This window comes from Aythya ferina, assembly GCF_964211825.1.
Source record: "Aythya ferina genome assembly, contig: HAP1_SCAFFOLD_602, whole genome shotgun sequence".
In the NCBI taxonomy this organism is placed as follows: Eukaryota; Metazoa; Chordata; class Aves; order Anseriformes; family Anatidae; genus Aythya; species Aythya ferina.
This window is the reverse complement of record NW_028181029.1, coordinates 1-20,929: the sequence shown is the minus strand read 5'-3', so window position 1 is coordinate 20,929 and position 20,929 is coordinate 1. Positions and strand designations below refer to the sequence as shown.

General features: G+C 61.4%; 2 protein-coding genes across 3 annotated transcripts; both read right to left on the bottom strand.

The window, feature by feature from the left end:
* Positions 1 to 918: 918 nt before the first annotated feature.
* Positions 919 to 17,689, bottom strand: TRAPPC14 (trafficking protein particle complex subunit 14). 2 transcript variants are annotated; one of them, XM_084540409.1, is made up of 11 exons: positions 17,214 to 17,689; positions 15,678 to 15,773; positions 14,613 to 14,745; positions 14,426 to 14,512; positions 12,698 to 12,818; positions 10,031 to 10,178; positions 9,071 to 9,153; positions 6,612 to 6,775; positions 4,530 to 4,684; positions 2,585 to 2,772; positions 919 to 1,552 (listed from the first exon to the last, which is right to left on the bottom strand). In XM_084540409.1, exons 1-11 carry the CDS (start codon positions 17,595 to 17,597, stop codon positions 1,396 to 1,398), a joined length of 1,716 nt encoding a protein of 571 aa, XP_084396535.1. In that variant the 5' UTR covers positions 17,598 to 17,689; the 3' UTR covers positions 919 to 1,395. The 2 variants fall into 2 exon arrangements, with proteins under 2 accessions (XP_084396535.1, XP_084396536.1); XM_084540410.1 differs by lacking the exons at positions 14,613 to 14,745; positions 15,678 to 15,773; positions 17,214 to 17,689 and having other exon boundaries at positions 12,698 to 12,798; positions 14,426 to 14,488.
* Positions 17,690 to 20,165: 2,476 nt separating this feature from the next.
* Positions 20,166 to 20,925, bottom strand: GAL3ST4 (galactose-3-O-sulfotransferase 4; the record flags this gene model as incomplete). Its single annotated transcript, XM_084540413.1, has 1 exon — positions 20,166 to 20,925. A coding segment is annotated over one exon (468 nt), but the record flags the coding sequence as incomplete, so codon positions are not given.
* Positions 20,926 to 20,929: the final 4 nt, after the last annotated feature.

The following is a 20,929-nucleotide window of genomic DNA, read 5'->3' as shown; positions in this document are numbered from 1 at the left end:
CCTTCCCAGGTGACACAGGTGTCACTGTCACGGTGTCACCATCACCATGTCACTGTCACCATCACCATCCCAGTGCCATTGTCACCATCCCAGTGTCTTTGTCAATCCCAGTGCTGTTGTCACCATCCCAGTATCCTTGTCACCACCACAATGTCACCGTCCCAGTGTCACTGTCACCACCCCAGTGTCATTGTCACCATCCCGGTACCCTTGTCACCATCCCGGTGTCCTTGTCACCATCACAGTGTCCTAGTGACCATCACCATGTCCTTGTCACAATCCCAGTGTCATTGTCACCATCCCAATGTCATTGTCACCATCACATTGTCACCATCCCAGTGTCACTGTCACAATGCCATTGTCACCATCCCAGAGTCCTTGTCACAATCCCAGTGTCACTGCCACCATCAAGGTGTCTGTCACCATCATGTCACTGTCACCACCACGGCGTCCTTGTCACCATCCCTGTGTCATTGTCACCACCACACTGTCACCATCCCAGTGTCGTCACCATCCCAGTGTCCTCATCACAATGTCATTGTCATCATCCCAGTGTACTTGTCACAATCCCAGTGTTGTTGTCACCACCCCAGTGCCATTGTCACCATCACAATGTCCTTGTCACCATCCCAGTGCCCTTGTCACCACCACGTCGTCACCATCCCGGTGTCATTTTCACCCAGTAACCTTGTCACCATCCCAGTGTCACTGTCACAACGTCACTGTCACAATCCCAGTGTCCTTGTCACCGTCCCAGTGTCACTGTCACCACCCCACTCCTTGTCACCTTGTCACCCGATCCCATTATCACCCCCCCGACATCACCGCCACCACCCCTATGTCACTGCCACCCCCTTGATGTCACCGCCACCCCCCCGATGCCATTGTCACCCCCCCGATGTCACTGTCACCCCGATGTCACCATCACCCCGGCGGCGCCGCCGCCTTTATTGGCCCCAATAAATAACACAGACGTAAAGTGCCACCCGTGGCCGGGGGGGTGGGGGGGTGACAATGTGGGGACGTCCCCATTGCCCCCCCCCCCCAAAAGGGGCACAGGGCTTGGCAGTGCGGGTCCCCAACGGCCCCAAATCCCCCCGTTTTGTCCCCAAAAGCAGCCGGATCGTGTAAACAGCGCGGGACGCGTCCCCCCGTCCCCAAAATCATTGTGTGCCCCCCCCCCCCGGGATTGGGGACCCCCTTTGTCACCCCATTTGGGGTCCCCTTTGTCCCCCAGGCTTGGGGACAACCCCTTTGTGTCCCCCCCCCCGTGGCACGTGGCAGCGAAGCAGCAGGCTCAGCCCCCCCCCCATAAAAAAACCAGGGTCCCCGCGCGCCCCCTGCCCCAAATCCCCCCCCGTCCAGCCGATTTTGGGTTTTTTTTTTGGGGGGGGGTCACTTGACGGGCTCCACCACCAGCACCTTGCACTCCCTCTTGGCGATCTTGTCCAGGGACAGGGCTGCTCGCTCCGGGGGGGGCGCGGGGAGGGGGCGTCCCACCGGGGACCCCACCGGGGGGGTGATGGCGCGGCGCTCCATCACGCTGCCCGACCTGGAAAAAAAAAAAAAAAAGGGTGGGGGTGGGACGACCCCGAAATGTCCCAAAAAGGAGGGTTGTGGGCATAAAAAGGGTCCCCAAAGGGCTGGGGGCTCAAAACGGTCCCAAAAAGAAAGGGGGGGGGGCACAAAGTATCCCCAAAAGGGGTGGATGATGGGGGGAGGACTGGGGGTGTCCCCAGGTCTGACCCCATACCCCAAAACCCCCCCACACACACCCCAAAATCGCCATATTTCCCCCCAAACGCCCTTATTTGCCCCAAAACCACCATGTATTGCACCAAATCCCTGTTTTTTGCCCCAAAACCCAGCTGATGAGGTGGCCACAGGCCATCTGCTGGTGGGAGAAGGACTGGGAGCACCCCAGGCCTGACCCCATACCCCAAAACCCCCATATTTCCCCCCCAAACTCCATATTTCCCCAAAAAAACTCTCATATTCCCCCCCCCAAAAAAATATATATTGCCCCAAATCCCCATTTTTTGCCCCAAAACCCACCTGATGATGTGGTTACGGGCCGGCTACTGGTGGGAGAAGAACTGGGAGCATCCCAGGCCTGACCCCATACCCCAAAACACCCATATTTCCCTCCACAAAATTCCATATTTTCCCCCAAACCACCATGAATATTGCCCAAAATCCCTGTTTTTTGCCTCAAAACCCACCTGATGAGGTGGCCGCGGGCTGGCTGCTGGTGGGAGAAGGACTGGGGGCACGCTGGGCCCAACCCCATACCCCAAAACCCCCACATTTCCCCCCAGAATCCCCTATTTCCCCCCAAACCTCTATATTTCCCTCCTCAAATAAAATATATAATGCCCAAAATCCCTGGTTTTGGCCCCAAAACCCACCTGATGAGCTGTCCACAGGACAGCTTCTGGTGGGAGAAGGACTGGGAGCGCCCCAGGCCCGACCCCATACCCCAAAACCCCCATATTTCCCCTCCAAACCCTCTGAAAACACCCCTATTTCCCCCCAAACCCCCCATATATTGCCCCAAATCCCCCTTTTTTGCCCCAAAACCCACCTGATGAGGTGGCCGCGGGCCGGCTGCTGGTGGGAGAAGGACTGGGAGCGCCCCAGGCCCGCCTGGTGCCTCTCCACCAGGTCCCTCACCGCCGGGCTGCCGGGGCTGCTGCGTCGCGATAGCGCCCGCGCCTCGGCGCTGCCCACGCTGGCCGTGAACTGCAGCTTCAGCTTCATGTGCTGCGACAGCTGGGGGGGCACGGGGGGGGTCAGGGGGGAGGCCCGGGACCCCCCCGGCCTCCCCTTTTTGGCCTCGGAGGCCCCCGGCCTCCCCTCGAGGGCGGGCAGGGGGATATGGGGTCGGGGTGGGGATGTAGGGACGCGGTGATGCTGTGGATTTCCCCATTTGGCCTCCCCTCTTTTGGCCTCCTCTCCTCGTTTGGCCTCCCCTCGTTTCTCCTCCCCTAATTTGGCCTCCCTTTTTTGGCCTCGGAGGCCTCCAGTCTTGCCTCAAGGGTGAGCAGAGGAATATGGGGTCGAGGAGGGGATGTAGGGATGCAGAGACACCATAAATTTCCCCATTTGGCCTCCCCTCCTCACTTGTCCTCCTCTCATTTGTCCTCCTCTCCTCATTTGGCCTCCCTTTTTTGGCCCCGGAGGCTCCCAGCCTCGCCTCGAGGGCAGGCAGAGGGATATGGGGTCGAGGAGGGGATGTAGGGATGCAGAAACACTGTGAATTTCCCCATTTGGCCTCCTCTCCTCGTTCAGCCTCCTCTAATTTGGCCTCTCCTCCTCGTTTGGCCTCCCCTTTTTGGCCTTGGAGGCCCACAGCCTCACCTCAAGGGTGAGCAGAGGAATATGGGGTCGAGGAGGGGATGTAGGCATGCAGAGACACTGTGAATTTCCCTATTTGGCCTCCCCTCTCTTGGCCTCTCCTCCTCGTTTGGCCTCCCCTCCTCGTTTGGCCTCCCCTCGTTTGGCCTCCCCTAATTCAGACTCCCATTTTTGGCCTCGGAGGCCCACAGCCTCACCTCAAGGGCGGGCAGAGGAATATGGGGTCGAGGCGGGGATGTAGGGACACGGAGACACCATGAATTTCCCCATTTGGCCTCCTCTCCTCATTCAGCCTCCTCTAATTTGTCCTCTCCTCATTTGGCCTCCCTTTTTTGACCCCGGAGGCCCCCAGCCTCACCTCGAGGGCGGGCAGAGGGATATGGGGTCGAGGAGGGGATGTAGGGATGCAGAGACACCATAAATTTCCCCACTTGGCCTCCTCTCCTCGTTCAGCCTCCTCTAATTTGGCCTCTCCTCCTTGTTTGGCCTCCCCTCATTTGGCCTCCCCTTTTTGGCCTTGGAGGCCCACAGCCTCCCCTCGAGGGCGGGCAGAGGGATATGGAGTCAAGGAGGGGATGTAGGGATGCAGAGACACCATAAATTTCCCCACTTGGCCTCCCTTCCTCACTTGTCCTCCTCTCCTCATTTGGCCTCCCCTTTTTGGCCCCAGAGGCCCCCGGCCTCCCCTCGAGGGCAGGCAGAGGGATATGGGGTTGAGGAGGGGACACAGGGACACGGACACACCATGAATTTCCCCATTTGGCCTCCCTTCCTCGTTCAGCCTCCTCTAATTTGCCCTCTCCTCCTCGTTTGGCCTCTACTCATTTGTCCTCCCCTAATTCAGCCTCCCCTTTTTGACCCCGGAGGCCTCCAGCCTCTCCTCGTGGGCAGGCAGAGGAATATGGGGTCAGGGTGGGGACATAGGGACTCAGTGACACCATTTGTCCTCCCCCATTTGTCCTCCCCTCCCCATTTGTCCTCCCCTCCCCGTTTAGCCTCCCCTCCCCGCCCTGGAGGCCCACGGCCTCGCCCGGAGGCCACGCAGACAAATCCAGGGCCTGAAGGGGAAACTCACACCCGTGGCGACTCCACGAGTCCCCCCCCCGTCCTCCCCCGTCCTTCTCCCCTTCCCCTCCCCTCCCGGCCTCCCTTCCCCTCCCGGCCTCCCCCACCTCGAAGAGGCCGGCGCGCAGGGCCTGGAAGGCGACGCGGATGGTGCGGGCGCTGCCCTTGCGCGAGGAGCCCAGGTTGGTGAGGGGCGTGTGGCACACGATGGCGTCCAGAGCCGCCTGCGTGGCGCGGCGCTCGGGGCCCGACAGGGCCTTCCCTGCGGGTGGCGGGGAGGCCGCTGCCACCTCCTGTCCCCTCCCGGCCTCCCTTGTCCCCTCCCGGCCTCCCTTGTCCCCTCCCTTTCACCATTGTCCCCTTCTGGCCTCCCTTGTCCCCTCCCGGCCTCCCCTGTCCCCTCCCGGCCTCCACTGTCCCCTCCCAGCCTCCCTTGTCCCCTCCTGGCCTCCACTGTTCCCTCCTGGCCTCCCTTGTCCCCTCCAGGTCACCCTTGTCCCCTCCTGGCCTCCCCTGACCCCTCATGGCCTCCCTTGTCCCCTCCCGGTCACCCCTGTCCCCTCCCAGCCTCCCCTGTCCCCTCCTGCTTGTTCCTGACCTCCCCCATCCCCTCATGGCCTCCCTTGTCCCCTCCAGGTCACCCCTGTCCCCTTCTGGCCTCCCCTGTCCCCTCCCTGTCACCCTTGTCCCCTACCGGCCTCCCCTGTCCCCTCCTGGTCACTCCTTGTCCCTTCCTGGCCTCCTTTGTCCCCTCATTTGTCCCCTCCCGGCCTCCCCCATCCCCTCCTGGCCTCCTTTGTCCCCTCCTTGTCACCCCTGTCCCCTCCTGGCCTCCCCTGTCCCCTCCCGGTCCCTCTCAGCCCCTCACTTGTCCCCCCCCACCAAGCCTGACCCCATCCCGGCCCCTCTCTTTTCCCTATTTGTCCTCTGTCCCCGTGCCTTGTCCCCATCCTTCCCCATTCCCTTGTCCCCATCCTGTCCCCATCCCATTCCATCCCCATCCTGTCCCCACTCCTGTCCCTGTTCCTGTCCCCTCTCCCTGTCCCCATCCCCTGTTCCTGTCCCCATTCCATCCCCTGTCCTTGTCCCTATCCCCTGTCCCCATCCCATCCTATCCCCATCCCGTCCCCATTCTTGTCCCCATCCCATTCCATCCCCATCCCCATCCTGTGCCCTGTCACCTGTCCCCTTGTCCCCTGTCCCCATCCCATTCCATCCCATCCCCATCTTGTCCCCACTCCATCCTGTCCCCTATCCCTGTCCCCATCCCCTCTCCCTGTCCCCATCCCCATCCTGTCCCTATTCCTGTCCCTATTCCTGTCCCCACTCCTGTCCCCTTGTCCCCTGTCCCCATCCCCACCCTGTCCCCTGTCCCCATCCCATCCCCATCTTGTCCCCATCCCATCCTGTCCCCTCTCCCTGTCCCCATTCCCATTCCTGTCCCTGTCCCCCTCCCCTCTCCCTGTCCCCATCCCCATTCTGTCCCCTTGTCCCCCTGTCCCCGTCCCCATCCTGTCCCCATCCTGTCCCTATTCCTGTCTCCATCCCATTCTACCCTGTTCCCTATCCCCACCCTGTCCCCTCTCCCTGTCCCCATCCCATTCCATCCCCATTCCATCCCGTCCCCATCCTGTCCCTATTCCCGTCCCCACCCCGTCCCCACTGTTGTCCCCTTGTCCCCCTGTCCCTGTCCCCATCCTGTCCCTGTCCCCATCCCCTCTCCCTGTCCCCATCCCCATCCCATCCTATCCTGTCCCTTGTCCCCATCCTGTCCCCATCCCCATCCCATCCCCATCCCGTCCCCATCCCGTCCCTGTCCCCACTGTTGTCCCCGTGTCCCCCTGTCCCCGTCCCCATCCTGTCTCTGTCCCCATTCCCTCTCCCTGTCCCCATCCCCTCTCCCTGTCCCCATCCCCATCCCATCCTATCCTGTCCCTTGTCCCCATCCCATCCCATCCTATCCCATCCCGTCCCCACCCCGTCCCCACTGTTGTCCCCGTGTCCCCCTGTCCCTGTCCCCATCCTGTCTCTGTCCCCATCCCCTCTCCCTGTCCCCATCCCCTCTCCCTGTCCCCATCCCCATCCCATCCTATCCTGTCCCTTGTCCCCATCCTGTCCCCATCCCCATCCCATCCCCATCCCGTCCCTGTCCCCACTGTTGTCCCCGTGTCCCCCTGTCCCCGTCCCACCGGCGGTGGCGGTGTCGGGCGTCCAGACGAGGCGCACGGCGAGGAAGTCGTGCAGCTCGTTGAGCAGGGTGTAGGTGACGGTGAAACGCTGCCGCGCCCGCACCGGGGACTCGCAGGCGGCCGTCATCACGAAGCGGGGACGCTCCAGGCGGATGCTGGGCAGCCTGGGGGGGGGACACGGGGACAGGGGGGGGACACGGGGACGTCAGGGGGACGTCAGGGGGACGGGGATGTCAGCAGGGGATGGGGATGTCAGGGGGGCACCTCGTAACTCAGAGACATGGGGACATCAGGGGGACAGGGACGTCAGGGGGGCACCTGGGAACTTGGGGACATGGGGACAGGGACGTCAGGGGGACAGGGACATCGGGGGGGACGGGGACGTCGGGGGGCGGACAGGGACATCAGCAGGGGATGGGGATGTCAGGGGGGCACCTCGTAACTTGGGGACACTGAGGGGGCACCTCATAGTTTGGGGATACAGGGACAGGGACATCGGGGGGCGACAGGGACGTCAAGGGGACAGGAACGTCGGGGGGACCTCATAACTTGGGGACATGGGGACAGGGACATCAGGGGGGCACCTCGTAACTTGGGGACATCAGGGGAGCACCTCGTAACTCGGGGACATGGGGACACTGAGGGGGCACCTCGTAGTTTGGGGATATAGGGACAGGGACATCGGGGGGGGATGGGGACACCAGGGGGGCACCTTGTAACTTGGGGACATGGGGACATCAGGGGGACAGGGACATCAGGGGGGCACCTGGGAACTTGGGGACATGGGGACAGGGACGTCAGGGGGGCTTTGGGACATCAGGGGAGCACCTGGGAACTTGGGGACACAGGGACAGGGACATTGGGGGGACAGGGACGTCACGGGGGCACCTACTAACTCGGGGACATGGGGACACTGAGGGGACACCTCATAGTTTGGGGACTTAGGGACATCGGGGGGGACAGGGACATCAGGGGGGGATGGGGACATCAGGGGGGGGACAGGGACGTCAGGGGGGCACCTGGTAACTCGGGGACATGGGGACACTGCGGGGACACCTCATAGTTTGGGGACATGGGGACAGGGACATCAAGGGGACAGGAACATCAGGGGGGCACCTCGTAACTTGGGGACATGGGGACACTGAGGGGGCACCTCGTAGTTTGGGGATATAGGGACAGGGACATTGGGGGGGGACAGGGACATCAGGGGGGGACAGGGACATCAGGGGGGGATGGGGACACCAGGGGGGCACCTCGTAACTTGGGGACATGGGGACATCAGGGGGACAGGGACATCAGGGGGGCACCTGGGAACTTGGGGACATGGGGACAGGGACGTCAGGGGGGCTTTGGGACATCAGGGGAGCACCTGGGAACTTGGGGACAAGGGGACAGGGACATCGGGGGGGGATGGGGACATCGGGGGGGCACCTGATAACTCGGGGACATGGGGACAGGGACACCAAGGGGGTCACCTCACAGCCTGGGGTCAGGGGATGGGGACAGTGGCAACGGGGTTTTGGGGGCCCCTCCCGTTTAGGGACGGGTTTTTGGGGCCCCTCCTGTTTAGGGTCGGGGTTTTGGGGTCCCTCCTGTTTAGGGACAGGTTTTTGGGGGCCCCTCCTGTTTAGGGTGGGGGTTTTGGGGTCCCTCCTGTTTAGGGTGGGGGTTTTGGGGTCCCTCCTCGTTGGAACAGGACTTTGGGGTCCCTCCTTTTTAGGGTCGGGGTTTTGGGGTCCCTCCTCGTTGGGCACAGGATTTTGGGGTCCCTCCTTTTTAGGGTCGGGGTTTTGGGGTCCCTCCTCGTTGGGCACAGGATTTTGGGGTCCCTCCTTTTTAGGGTCAGGGTTTTGGGGTCCCTCCTCGTTGGAACAGGACTTTGGGGTCCCTCCTTTTTAGGATCAGGGTTTTGGGGTCCCTCCTATTTAGGGATGAAGTTTTGGGGTCCCTCCTTGTTGGGGATGGGGTTTTGGGGTCCCTCCGGTTTTGGGATCTCTCCTTGCGGGGGATAGGGTTTTGGGATCCCTCCTGTTTAGGGTCGGGGTTTTGGGGTCCCTCCTATTTAGGGTCGGGGTTTTGGGGTCCCTCCTGTTTAGGGTGGGGGTTTTGGGGTCCCTCCTGTTTAGGGTGGGGGTTTTGGGGTCCCTCCTCGTTGGAACAGGATTTTGGGGTCCCTCCTTTTTAGGGTCAGGGTTTTGGGGTCCCTCCTTGTTGGGCACAGGATTTTGGGGTCCCTCCTTTTTAGGGTCAGGGTTTTGGGGTCCCTCCTGTTTAGGGTGGGGGTTTTGGGGTCCCTCCTGTTTAGGGTGGGGGTTTTGGGGTCCCTCCTCGTTGGAACAGGACTTTGGGGTCCCTCCTTTTTAGGGTCGGGGTTTTGGGGTCCCTCCTTGTTGGGCACAGGATTTTGGGGTCCCTCATGTTTAGGGTGGGGGTTTTGGGGTCGGGGGGGGGGCTCTCACCGGTAGTGGGTGTAGATGCTGCTGGTGAAGGGCAGCTTTGGGGTCGACCACTGCACCACGGCCACCAGGGGCACCTCCAGGCCCTGGGGGGGGGGGGGGGGCACAAAGGGACCCCAAAATCCTCACCCCCCTGTCCCCGGCAAGGGGGGGGGCACCGGGACGGTCCCCAGCGTCCCCAAACGGGGTTGCCCTGGGGATGGTCCCCAAGGTGCCCCCAAAAAGGACGATTTATCCCCATTTCCCCCCATTCCTCCTTGCCCCCCCCACATCCCCTATTTCCCCCCCATCCCCTGCACCCCCCCACACCCGTGTCCCCCCCATTCCCCCGTGCTGCCCCCATATCCCCACTTCCCCCCATATCCCCATTTCCCCCCATTTTCCCCCCATACCACCCCATTCGCCCGTACACCCCCCACACCCCCTTGCCCCCCCCATTCCCCTGTGCCCCCCCCACACCCCCATGCCCCCCCCCATATCCCCATTGTCCCCTCCATATCCCCTTTTTCCCCCTGTTTCCCCCATTCCCCCCTGCGCCCCCAATACCCCCCTGACCCCCCACTCCCCCCTGCCCCCCCTTGTTCCCCTGCCCCCCCCGCGCCCCCCTGCCCCCCCCCGTGTCCCCCCCATATCCCCATGCCCCCCCCATATCCCCATGCCCCCCTATTCCCCCATGCTGCCCCCATATCCCCATTTCCCCCCATTTCCCCCCATTCCCCCCTGCGCCCCCAAAACCCCCGTGCCCCCCCTTGTTCCCCTGCCCCCCCCACGCCCCCCTGCCCCCCCCGCGCCCCCCTGCCCCCCCCCGTGTCCCCCCCATATCCCCATGCCCCCCTATTCCCCCATGCTGCCCCCATATCCCCATTTCCCCCCATTCCCCCCTGCGCCCCCAAAACCCCCCTGCCCCCCCACACCCCTGTGCCCCCCCCCTTGTTCCCCTGCCCCCCCCCGTGCCCCCCCCACCTCCTTGGCGTCCTCGGGGGGCCTCTCGGGGGCCTGGAGCTGGAAGAGGAAGTTGTGCTCCTCCAGGGCGCTGAGGGCGCAGGGACACGCCGAGCCCGCGCCCGCCACGCGGCAGAAGGCGCCCACGGGGACCTCGCCCGAGTGGTGGCTGCGGGGACATTTTGGGGACGTTTGGGGGATGGTTTGGGGACGTTCGGGGGATAATTGGGGACGTTGGGGGTGTTTTGGGGGCGTTTGGGGGACATTGGGGATGTTTTGGGGGCATTGGAGATGTTTTGGAGGCATTGGAGATGTTTTGGGGGCATTGGAGATGTTTTGGGGGCATTGGAGATGTTTTGGGGACATTTGGGGACGGTTTGGGGACACTTGGGGATGTTTTGGGGACGTTGGGAGATGCTTTGGGGGTGTTTGGGGGACACTGGAGGTATTTTGGGGGCATTTGGGGGACATTGGGGATGTTTTGAGGACATTGGAGATGTTTTGGAGGCATTGGAGATGTTTTGGGGACATTTGGGGACGGTTTGGGGACACTTGGGATGTTTTGGGGACGTTGGGAGATGCTTTGGGGGTGTTTGGGGGACATTGGGGATGTTTTGGGGGCATTTGGGGGACATTGGAGATGTTTTAGGGGCATTGGAGATGTTTTGGGGACATTTGGGGACGGTTTGGGGGATATTGGGGGTGTTTTGGGGGCGTTTGGGGAACACTGGGGATGTTTAGGGGACATTTGGGGACAGTTTGGGGACGCTGGGGGATGTTTGGGGGATGTTGGGAGATGCTTTGGGGGTATTTGGGGGACATTGGGGATGTTTTGGGGGCATTGGAGATGTTTTGGGGACATTTGGGGACATTTGGGGACGGTTTGGGGACACTTGGGGATGTTTGGGGGATGTTGGGGGACATTGGGGATGTTTTGGGGGCATTTGGGGGACATTGGAGATGTTTTGGGGGCATTGGAGATGTTTTGGGGGCATTGGAGATGTTTTGGGGACATTTGGGGATGTTTTGGGGACATTTGGGGGACATTGGAGATGTTTTGGGAACATCAGAGATGTTTTGGAGGGATTGGAGATGTTTTGGGGACATTTGGGGACGGTTTGGGGACACTTGGGATGTTTTGGGGACGTTGGGAGATGCTTTGGGGGTGTTTGGGGGACACTGGAGGTGTTTTGGGGGCATTTGGGGGACATTGGAGATGTTTTAGGGGCATTGGAGATGTTTTGGGGACGGTTTGGGGGATATTGGGGGTGTTTTGGGGGCGTTTGGGGAACACTGGGGATGTTTAGGGGACATTTGGGGACAGTTTGGGGACGCTGGGGGATGTTTGGGGGATGTTGGGAGATGCTTTGGGGGTGTTTGGGGGACATTGGGGATGTTTTGGGGGCATTGGAGATGTTTTGGAGGCATTGGAGATGTTTTGGGGACATTTGGGGACGGTTTGGGGACACTTAGGGATGTTTGGGGGATGTTGGGGGACATTGGGGATGTTTTGGGGGGCATTTGGGGGACATTGGAGATGTTTTGGGGGCATTGGAGATGTTTTGGGGACATTTGGGGATGTTTTGGGGGCATTTGGGGGACACTGGAGATGTTTTGGGGACATCAGAGGTGTTTTGGAGGGATTGGAGATGTTTTGGGGACATTTGGGGACGGTTTGGGGACACTTGGGATGTTTTGGGGATGTTGGGAGATGCTTTGGGGGTGTTTGGGGGACATTGGAGGTGTTTTGGGGGCATTTGGGGGACATTGGAGATGTTTTGGGGGCATTAGAGATGTTTTGGGGACATTGGGGGGGTGATTTGGGGACATTTTGGGGATGTTTTGGGGGTGTTTGGGGAACGCTGGGGATGTTTTGGGGACATTTGGGGGACATTGGAGATGTTCTGGGGGCATTGAAGATGTTTTGGAGGCATTGGAGATGTTTTGGGGACATTTGGGGACGGTTTGGGGACACTTGGGGATGTTTGGGGGATGTTGGGAGATGCTTTGGGGGCGTTTGGGGAACACTGGGGATGTTTTGGGGGCATTTGGGGGACATTTGGGGACGGTTTGGGGTATGTTGGGGGTGTTTTGGGGGCGTTTCGGGAACACTGGGGATGTTTTGGGGGCATTTGGGGGACATTGGAGATGTTTTAGGGGCATTGGAGATGTTTTGGGGACATTTGGGGATGTTGGGGATGTTTTGGGGGCGTTTGGGGAACATTGGAGATGTTTTAGGGGCATTGGAGATGTTTTGGGGACATTTGGGAACATTTGGGGACGGTTTGGGGTATGTTGGGGGTGTTTTGGGGGTGTTTGGGGAACACTGGGGATGTTTCGGAGGCATTTGGGGGACATTGGAGATGTTTTGGGGGCACTGGAGATGTTTTGGGGACATTTGGGGATGGTTTGGGGACATTTGGGGATGTTGGGGATGTTTTGGGGGCGTTTGGGGGACATTGGAGATGTTTTGGGGACACTGGAGATGTTTTGGGGGCATTTTCGGGATGTTTTGGGGCCGTGCTGGGGACATTTGAGGGACGTTAGAAATGTTTTGGGGCCATTTGGGGGCGGTTGGGGCCATTTTAGGGCCGTCGGGGCTATTTTAGGGCCGTCGGGGCTATTTTAGGGCCGTCGGGGCCGTTTTGTGGAGATTTTGGGGCCGTTTTGGGGCCGTTTGGGGCTCACCAGACGTCATCGACCAGCAGCACGGAGCCGTCGGGCATGACGGGCAGGTAGCTGGCGTTGAAGTTGGGCAGGATGCGGACGTCCCGCAGCGAGATCTCCTCCTGCGAGCACCCGTTCAGCACTGCGGGCACGGGGCGGGGTTGGGTCCTGGCCCCGTCCCAAAAGGTCCTTGTCCCGTCCCAAATGTCCCTATCCCCGTCCCAAAGGTCCTTGTCCCATCCCAAATGTCCCTGTCCCCGTCCCAAAGGTCCTTGTCCCATCCCAAAGGTCCCTGTCCCCGTCCCAAAGGTCCTTGTCCCATCCCAGATGTCCCTGTCCCCATTCTAAAGGTCCTTGTCCCATCCCAAATGTCCCTGTCCCCGTCCCAAAAGGTCCTTGTCCCATCCCAAATGTCCCTGTCCCCGTCCCAAAGGTCCTTGTCCCATCCCAAATGTCCCTGTCCCCGTCCCAAAGGTCCTTGTCCCATCCCAGATGTCCCTGTCCCCATTCTAAAGGTCCTTGTCCCATCCCAAATGTCCCTGTCCCCGTCCCAAAAGGTCCTTGTCCCATCCCAAAGGTCCCTGTCCCCGTCCCAAAAGGTCCTTGTCCCATCCCAAATGTCCCTGTCGCCATCCCAAAGGTCCTTGTCCCATCCCAAAGCTCCCTATCCCCATCCCAAATGTCCCTGTCCCAAAGATCCCTATCCCCGTCCCAAATGTCCCTGTCCCCGTCCCAAAGGCCCCTGTCTCCATCCCAGATGTCCCTGTCCCCATTCCAAACGTCCTTGTCCCATCCCAAATGTCCCTGACCCCATCCCCAAGGTCCCTGTCCCCAATCCCATTCACCCTGGGGTCCCTGTTCCTATCCCAAAGGCCCCTGTCCCTGTCCCAAAGGCCCCTGTCCCCGTCCCAAAAGGTCCCTGTCCCCAGTCCCATTCACCCTGGGGTCCCTGTTCCTATCCCAAAAGTCCCCGTCCTTGTCCCAAAAGCCCCTGTCCCCAATCCCATACATCCTGGGGTCCCTTTCCCCATCCCAACTGTCCCCTGTCCCCATCCCATTCACCCTGGGATCCTTGTCCCCACCCCAGCTCTCCCCATTTCTGTCCCCATTTCTGTCCCCTGTCCCCATAATGTCCCCATTTATGTCCCCTATCCCCATAATGTCCCCATTTATGCTCTCCCGTCCCCATTTCTGTCCCCATGTCCCCACAACGTCCCCATAATGTCCCCATAACATCCCCTCACCTTTCAGCACCATCAGGTACTTGCCCCCTGTCCCCATTTATACCCCAATAATGTCCCCATAGTGCCCCATAATGTCCCTGTGGCGTCCCCCTGACCCCATAGTGTCCCCCCGACCCCACAATGTCCCCGTAACGTCCCCAAAACGTCCCCTCACCTTTCAGCGCCGTCAGGTACTCGCTGCCCTGTCCCCATTTATGTCCTGATAATGTCCCCATAGTGCCCCATAGTGTCCCTGTGGCGTCCCCCTGACCCCGTAGTGTCCCCATAAGGTCCCTCCATCCCCGTGGTGTCCCCACAGGGTCCCCCTGTCCCCATGGTGTCCCCACAATGTCCCCTTAACGTCCCCAAAACCTCCCCTCACCTTTCAGCACCATCATGTACTTGCTCCCTGTCCCCATTTATGCCCCGATAATGTCCCTGCAGCGTCCCCCTGACCCCATAGCGTCCCCATAGCATCCCCCTGACCCTGTGGTGTCCCCAAAATGTCCCCAAATCGTCCCCTCACCTTTCAGCACCGTCAGGTACTTGCCGGACACGGTCAGCTGGCGGCACCGCACCACGGGCGGCGGCAGCACGGTCAGCAGGGTGCTCACTGCGGGGACAGGCGCTGAGGGGACACCGGGGGACCCCAAGGGACAGGAGGGGACCCCGGGGGACCCAAAGGGACACGAGGGGACACGAGGGGACCCTACCCTGGGCCTTGAAGGCGCCCTGCTCCTGGCGGAAGACGTGCGCGGGCGCGCGGCTCTGCAGCAGCCCCAGGTAACCGCCGCCCTCCTGCAGCTCGGCCGGCTCCGTGTCCCTCTTCCACACTGTCACCACGATCTGGGGACATCGGGGACACGTTGGGGACAACGGGGACAATGGGGACAACGGGGACGGCCACCCCCGGGCGGCTGAGCACCCTGAGATGTCCCCAAATCCCGCTGTGGGGTCGGGGAGGGGGGCCCCGGTGCTGGCTCTGCGGCCTCGAAGTGGTGGTGAGGTGCGGGCTGGGGTGTCCCCGCGATGTCCCCAAGGTCCCCACGGTGTCCCCAAGGTCCTCAAGAAGTCCCCAAGGTCCCCAAAAGTCCCCGCGATGTCCCCAAGGTCCCTGTGACACCCCCAAGGTCCCCACGCAGCCCCTGAGCTCCCCGAGGTCCCCACAATGTCCCCCAGGTCCCCAAGGTCCCTGCACTGTCCCCAAATCCCCGAGAGGTCCCCAAGGTCCCCACACAACTCCTGAGATCCCCATGGTCCCCATAATGTCCCTAAGGTCCCCACAATGTCCCCACAGTTCCCAAGACCCCCATGGTGTTCCCATAATGTCCCCGAGGTCCCCAAGAGATCCCCAAGGTCCCCACAATGTCCCCACACTGTCCCCAAGGTCCCCACGATGTCCCTGAGATCCATGAGGGGTCCCCACATGATTCCCAAGTTCCCCATGGTGCCCCTGAGGTCCCCAAAGCCCCCACAATGTCCCCAAGCCGTCCCCGAGGTCCCCACACAGTTCCCAAGTTCCCCATGGTGCCCCCGAGGTCCCCACGATGTCCCCACACCCTCCCCGAGGTCCCCATGGTGTCCCCAAGGTCCCCACGATGTCCCCAAGGTGTCCCCAAGGTCCCTGAGGGGACTCCACATATTTCCCAAGTCCCCCATGGTGCCCCTGAGGTCCCCACAGTCCCCACAATGTCCCCACAATGTCCCCGAGGTCCCCATGGTGTCCCCAAGGTGTCCCCAAGGTCCCCACGATGTCCCCAAGGTCCCCGTGTCCTCACCTTGGCCTTGACAGTGCCGGGGGGCAGCTTGTCCAGGGCGATGGTGAGCGGGAAGATCACCTCGTCCGGGCACACGATGGGGTCCTCCACCGGCAGCTGGGGGGGGGGCACACGGGGGGGGGGGGGGCTCAGCCACAGCCCCCCCTTCATCCCTACACCCCCTCCTTAACCCCATGCCCCCCCCTTCATCCCCACGTCCCCCTTTTTGTCCCCATACCCCCCCTTTTGTCCCCCCACCCCCCTTCCTGCCCTCCCTTCGTCCCCACGCCCCCCATTTTGTTCTCTGCCCCCCCCAATTTCTCCCCCTCCCAATTTTCTCCCCCTCCCCACTTCATCCCTATTTTACCATCCCCCCCCTTATTTTACCCCCTCCCCATTTCCCCTCCTCCCCATTTTTACCCCATTTCTCTCCCCCTTTCACCCCCCCTTCCCCCTTTTACCCCCCCATTTCCCTCCCCCCCTTTTTACCTCCCTCTCCCCCTTTTACCCCCCCATTCTCCCCCTCCCTATTTCCCCCTCCCCATTTTTACCCCTCTCCCCCCCTTCCACCCCCTCAACTCCCCTTTTTACCCCCTTCTCCCCATTTTACCCCCCGATTCCCCCCCCCTTTGCCCTCCCTTCCCAATTTTGCCCACTCATTTCTCTCCCCCTCCCCATTTTACCCCCCTCCTTCCCCTTTTACCCCCCCATTTCACCCCCCTACTCCCCCACTTCCCTCCCCTTCCTATTTCCGTCCCCGTATCCCCCTCCCCCCTCTTTTTACCCTCCTCCTCCCCATTTTTACCCCCCCATCTCCCCCCCACTCCCCCTTTTACCCTCCCCCTCCCCCTTTTGACCCCCCACTCCTCCCCATTTTTGCCCTCCACCCCCTCCATTTCTCCCCCACTCCCCCATTTCCCTCCCCCTCCCCCTTTTACCCCCCCATTCCCCTCCCCTTCCCCCTTTTGACCCCCCTCCTCCCATTTTTACCCCCATCTTTCCCCCATTCCCCCTTTAACACTCCCCCTCCTCCTTTTTACCCTCCCCCTCCCCATTTTTGCCCTCCACCCCCCCATCTCCCCCCCCCTCCCCCTTTTACCCTCCCCCTTCTCCGTTTTACCCTTCCACTCCCCCTTTTTACCCCACCTCCTCTCCATTTTTGTCCCTCAACCCCCCCATTTCCCCCCCACTCCCCATTTTACCGCCCCCTTTTACCCTCCCCTCCCCATTTCATCCCCGCACTCCCCCTTTTACCCCCCCATTCCCCTCCCCCTCCCCCTTTTCACCCCCCTCTCCCCATTTTTGCCCCCCACTCCCCCATTTTACCCCCCAACTCCCCCTTTTACCCCCCCATTCCCCTCCCCTTCCCCCTTTTGACCCCCCTCCTCCCCATTTTTGCCCCCCACCTCCCCCCCCCCCTATTTCCCCCCCCACTCCCCCTTTTACCCCCCCCATTTCCCCCCCCCACCTCCTCATTTCCCCCCTCCACTCCCCCATTTCCCACCCCCCCCCCCTTTTACCCCCTCCCCCCCCATTTCTCCCCCCCCTTTCACCCACCCCCGCCGCCGGCCTCCCCGGCGCCCCCTGCCCGTGCGTGAGCAGCGCGCGGCACTCCCGGAACACCGCGGCCGGGGGGGACCCGGCCCCATCCTCCGCCGCCCCCCCGGGCCCTTCCCGTTCCCCCCCGGGCTCCGCAGCCCCGGGGCCGGGGCTGACGCTTGCCAAAGCCGCCAGGGAAGCGGCGAGCTCGGCCCAAGCCGGCCGGCCGGGCCCGGGGCCGGGGCGGCAGCGGAGGACGAGGAGGAAGCGGACGGTTTCGCCCAGGTAGAGGTGGTTGCGGCGGGGCAGGGCCCGGTAACGGCCCGGTTCCCCCGTGAGGAGCTCGCGGGCGGCGAAGGGGACGGCGGGGAAGTACATGAAGTACTCGCACTGCGACTCCATGGCCGCCCCGCCGCGGGGCCGCGACCGGAGCCGCCACCGGCACCGGGAGGCTTCCGCTTCCGGATAAGCTTCCGCTTCCGGCCCCGCGGCGCCGCCGTTGCTAAGGAAACCGGGAGCAGTAAGGGGGATGGCTTCCGGTTCCGGGTCCGCGCTGTCGTTGCCGTGGCAACAGCAGCACTTCCGGTTCAGCCCCCACATTGCCGTGGCAACGAGGTAACTTCCGGTTCGGCCCCGCGCTGCCGCTGCGGTAGCAACGAGACGACTTCCGGTTCCGGCCCCGCGCTGCCGTTGCCGTGGCAACCACACTCATTAGGAGGGCTGACTTCCAGTTTCGTCCCGAGCTGCTGTTGCCATAGCAACCAGCTTCAGAATGAGAGTTGACTTCCGGTTCCGGCCCCGCGCTGCCGTTGCCGTGACAACGGAGCTCAGTAGGGGAACCAACTTCCGGTTCCGGCCTCGCGCTTCGGTTGCCAGGGAGACAGGTCGACGAGAGGAGCACCGAGCGCATCGATGGGCGGCTCCCACGGGGGGGCGGGATCCCAGCCTTTGATTGACAGCAGTGGCGCCCAATCAGCGTCCGATTCCAGTTTTATTGCCATAGCTACGCGACGCAAAGCGTGGGGGCGGTACCGTGGGCAGGCCCCGCCCCTTTGACGTCAGCAGGGAAGGGGCCCATTGCTCAGACGGGTAAACCGAGGCACAAAGGGTTAATATTCCCATTACACAGCCGGGTAAACTGAGGCACAAAGTGGTGATACGCGGACCCATTGCTCAGATGGGTAAACTGAGGCACAAACTGCTTTAATACCCATTATACAGCTGGGTAAACTGAGGCACAGAGCAGTGCTAGGTGTGCCCATTACGCAGCTGGGTAAACTGAGGCACAAACCGTTAATATACCCATTATACAGCCAGGTAAACTGAGGCACAAACTGCTTTTATACCCATTACACAGCTGGGTAAACTGAGGCACGGAGTGGTACTGGCTGTGCCCATTGCTCAGATGGGTAAACCGAGGCACAAACTGCCCCTACGGCCATTACACAGCCAAGTAAACTGAGGCACGGAGTGGTGATACGCGTACCCATTACACAGCCGGGTAAACTGAGGCACTAACCGTTAATATACCCACTACACAGCCAGGTAAACTGAGGCACAAACTGCTATGATACCCATTACGCAGCTGGGTAAACTGAGGCACGGAGTGGTAATGTGTGTGCCCATTATACAGGCAGGTAAACTGAGGCACAAAGTGTTAGTATGCCCATTACGCAGACATGAAGTAGTGCTGTGAGTACCCATTACGCAGGCAGGTAAACTGAGGCACGAGCCGTTACTGCGCCCGCTATAAAGAGGGGTCAACCGAGGCACGAAGTGTTAAACGCACCCATCGCACAGGCGGGTAAACTGAGGCAGGAACTGACGCTATGCCCATTACACAGACAGGTAAACTGAGGCACTAAGTGGTGATACGCGTACCCATTACACAGCCGGGTAAACTGAGGCACAAACCGTTAATGTGCCCGTTACTCAGCTGGGTAAACTGAGGCACAAAGTGGTGATATGCGTACCCATTACACAGACAGGTAAACTGAGGCACGAAGTGGTAGCTGGGGGGGGTCCGATCCCCAATATAGTTTGGGGGGGGGGCGTTGCCCATGGGGGGACCCCGATCCCCATGGGGTTGAGGGGGGGGGTGTTGAGAGGGGGTAAACTGAGGCATGGATCCGTACCGTGGCGACCCGTTGCCCAGGCCACGTAAACTGAGGCCTGGAGCCGTACCGAGGGGGGGGACAGAACCCATAACTCAGACGGGTAAACTGAGGCAAGGAGCTGTACCGTGGAGACCCATTGCACAGAAGGGTAAACAGAGGCATGAACCCATTTCCCAGATGGGTAAACTGAGGCATAGACCTGTACCATGGCTCACCCATTGCTCAGAGCAGGCAAACCGAGGCACAAACCCATTATTCAGATGGGTAAACTGAGGCACAGACACATACCACAGCTGACCCATTGCTCGGAACAGGCAAACTGAGGCACAAACCCATTACCCAGATGGGTAAACTGAGGCACAAGCCCTTACTACACTGACCCATTGCTCAGAGCAGACAAACTGAGGCACAAACCCATTTCCCAGATGGGTAAACTGAGGCACAAACCTGTACCACAGCTGACCCATTGCTCAGAACAGACAAACTGAGGCACAATCTCATTATTCAGATGGGTAAACTGAGGCACATGTCTATGCCACAGTGGACCCAATGCTCAGACCAGGCAAATCGAGGCACAAACCCATTACCCAGATGGGTAAACTGAGGCACAAACCGGTACCACAGCTGACCCATTGCTCAGAACAGGCAAACCGAGGCACAAACCCATTATTCAGATGGGTAAACTGAGGCACAGACCCTGTACCACAGCTCACCCATTGCTCAGAGCAGGCAAACTGAGGCACAAACCCATTACTCAGAAGGGCAAACCAAGCCACAAACCCATTACCCAGATGGGTAAACTGAGGCACAGACCTGTCCCACGGCTCACCCATTGCTCAGAGCAAGTAAAATGAGGCACAGGTCCGTTACCCAGATGGGTAAACTGAGGCACGTGTCTATGCCACAGTTGGCCCAATGCTCAGACCAGGCAAACTGAGGCACAAACCCATTACCCAGATGGGTAAACTGAGGCACAGACCCATACCACAGCTCACCCATTGCTCAGAGCAGGTAAACTGAGGCACAAACCCATTACCCTGATGGGTAAACTGAGGCACAGACCCATCCCACAGCTAACCCGTCCCCCCCCCAGACCAACCGAGGCCGGGACCCCCTTCCCCCTTCTCCTCCCCCCCCCCGCCACGCTACCCCGCGCTCCCGTTGCCCCCCCCGAACTGCCTGCGGTCCAAGATGTCCTTGTACTGCAGCTCGGGGGTGGCCATCCTGGCGCACGCCTCCCTCTCGCCGGCCTCCAGCCCGGCTTTCAACGCGTAGCCCAGGATGGCCGCCCCGCCGCGGGCCGGCTGGAAGGGGCGCAACCTCCCGTCGGCGATAGCGGGGCCGGGCAGGGGACCCCCGCCCCGAAAACACCTCCGGGCCAAGGCCTCGCGCCTCCGCCGCAGCCTCGCCACCTCGGCGGCCATGCGGGCCGGCCCGAAGGCGGCGGCGCGGCGCCAGAAGGAGCGGTTGAGGTGGCCGTAGAGAGCCCAGTCCAAGGCGTTCCAAGCCCGCAGGCGGGCCAGCTGCCCCGGGGACAACCGGGGGACGGCTCCCCGCGGCCTCCCGTTGTGCGGGAAGGAGGCCACGGCCTCCTCGGGCCAGCACAGGGCCTCGCGC

What these genes read in the sequence shown, in the direction of transcription:
- TRAPPC14 (XM_084540409.1), bottom strand. Translation starts at nt 17,597, where the DNA reads ATGGAGTCGCAGTGCGAGTACTTCATGTACTTCCCCGCCGTCCCCTTC. An exon ending in GGGCGCCTTCAAGGCCCAGG is followed by an intron (nt 14,513 to 14,612) that starts GTAGGGTCCCCT and finishes CTGTCCCCGCAG; the next exon opens with TGAGCACCCTGCTGACCGTG. An exon ending in AGCATCTACACCCACTACCG is followed by an intron (nt 6,776 to 9,070) that starts GTGAGAGCCCCC and finishes TCCCCCCCCCAG; the next exon opens with GCTGCCCAGCATCCGCCTGG.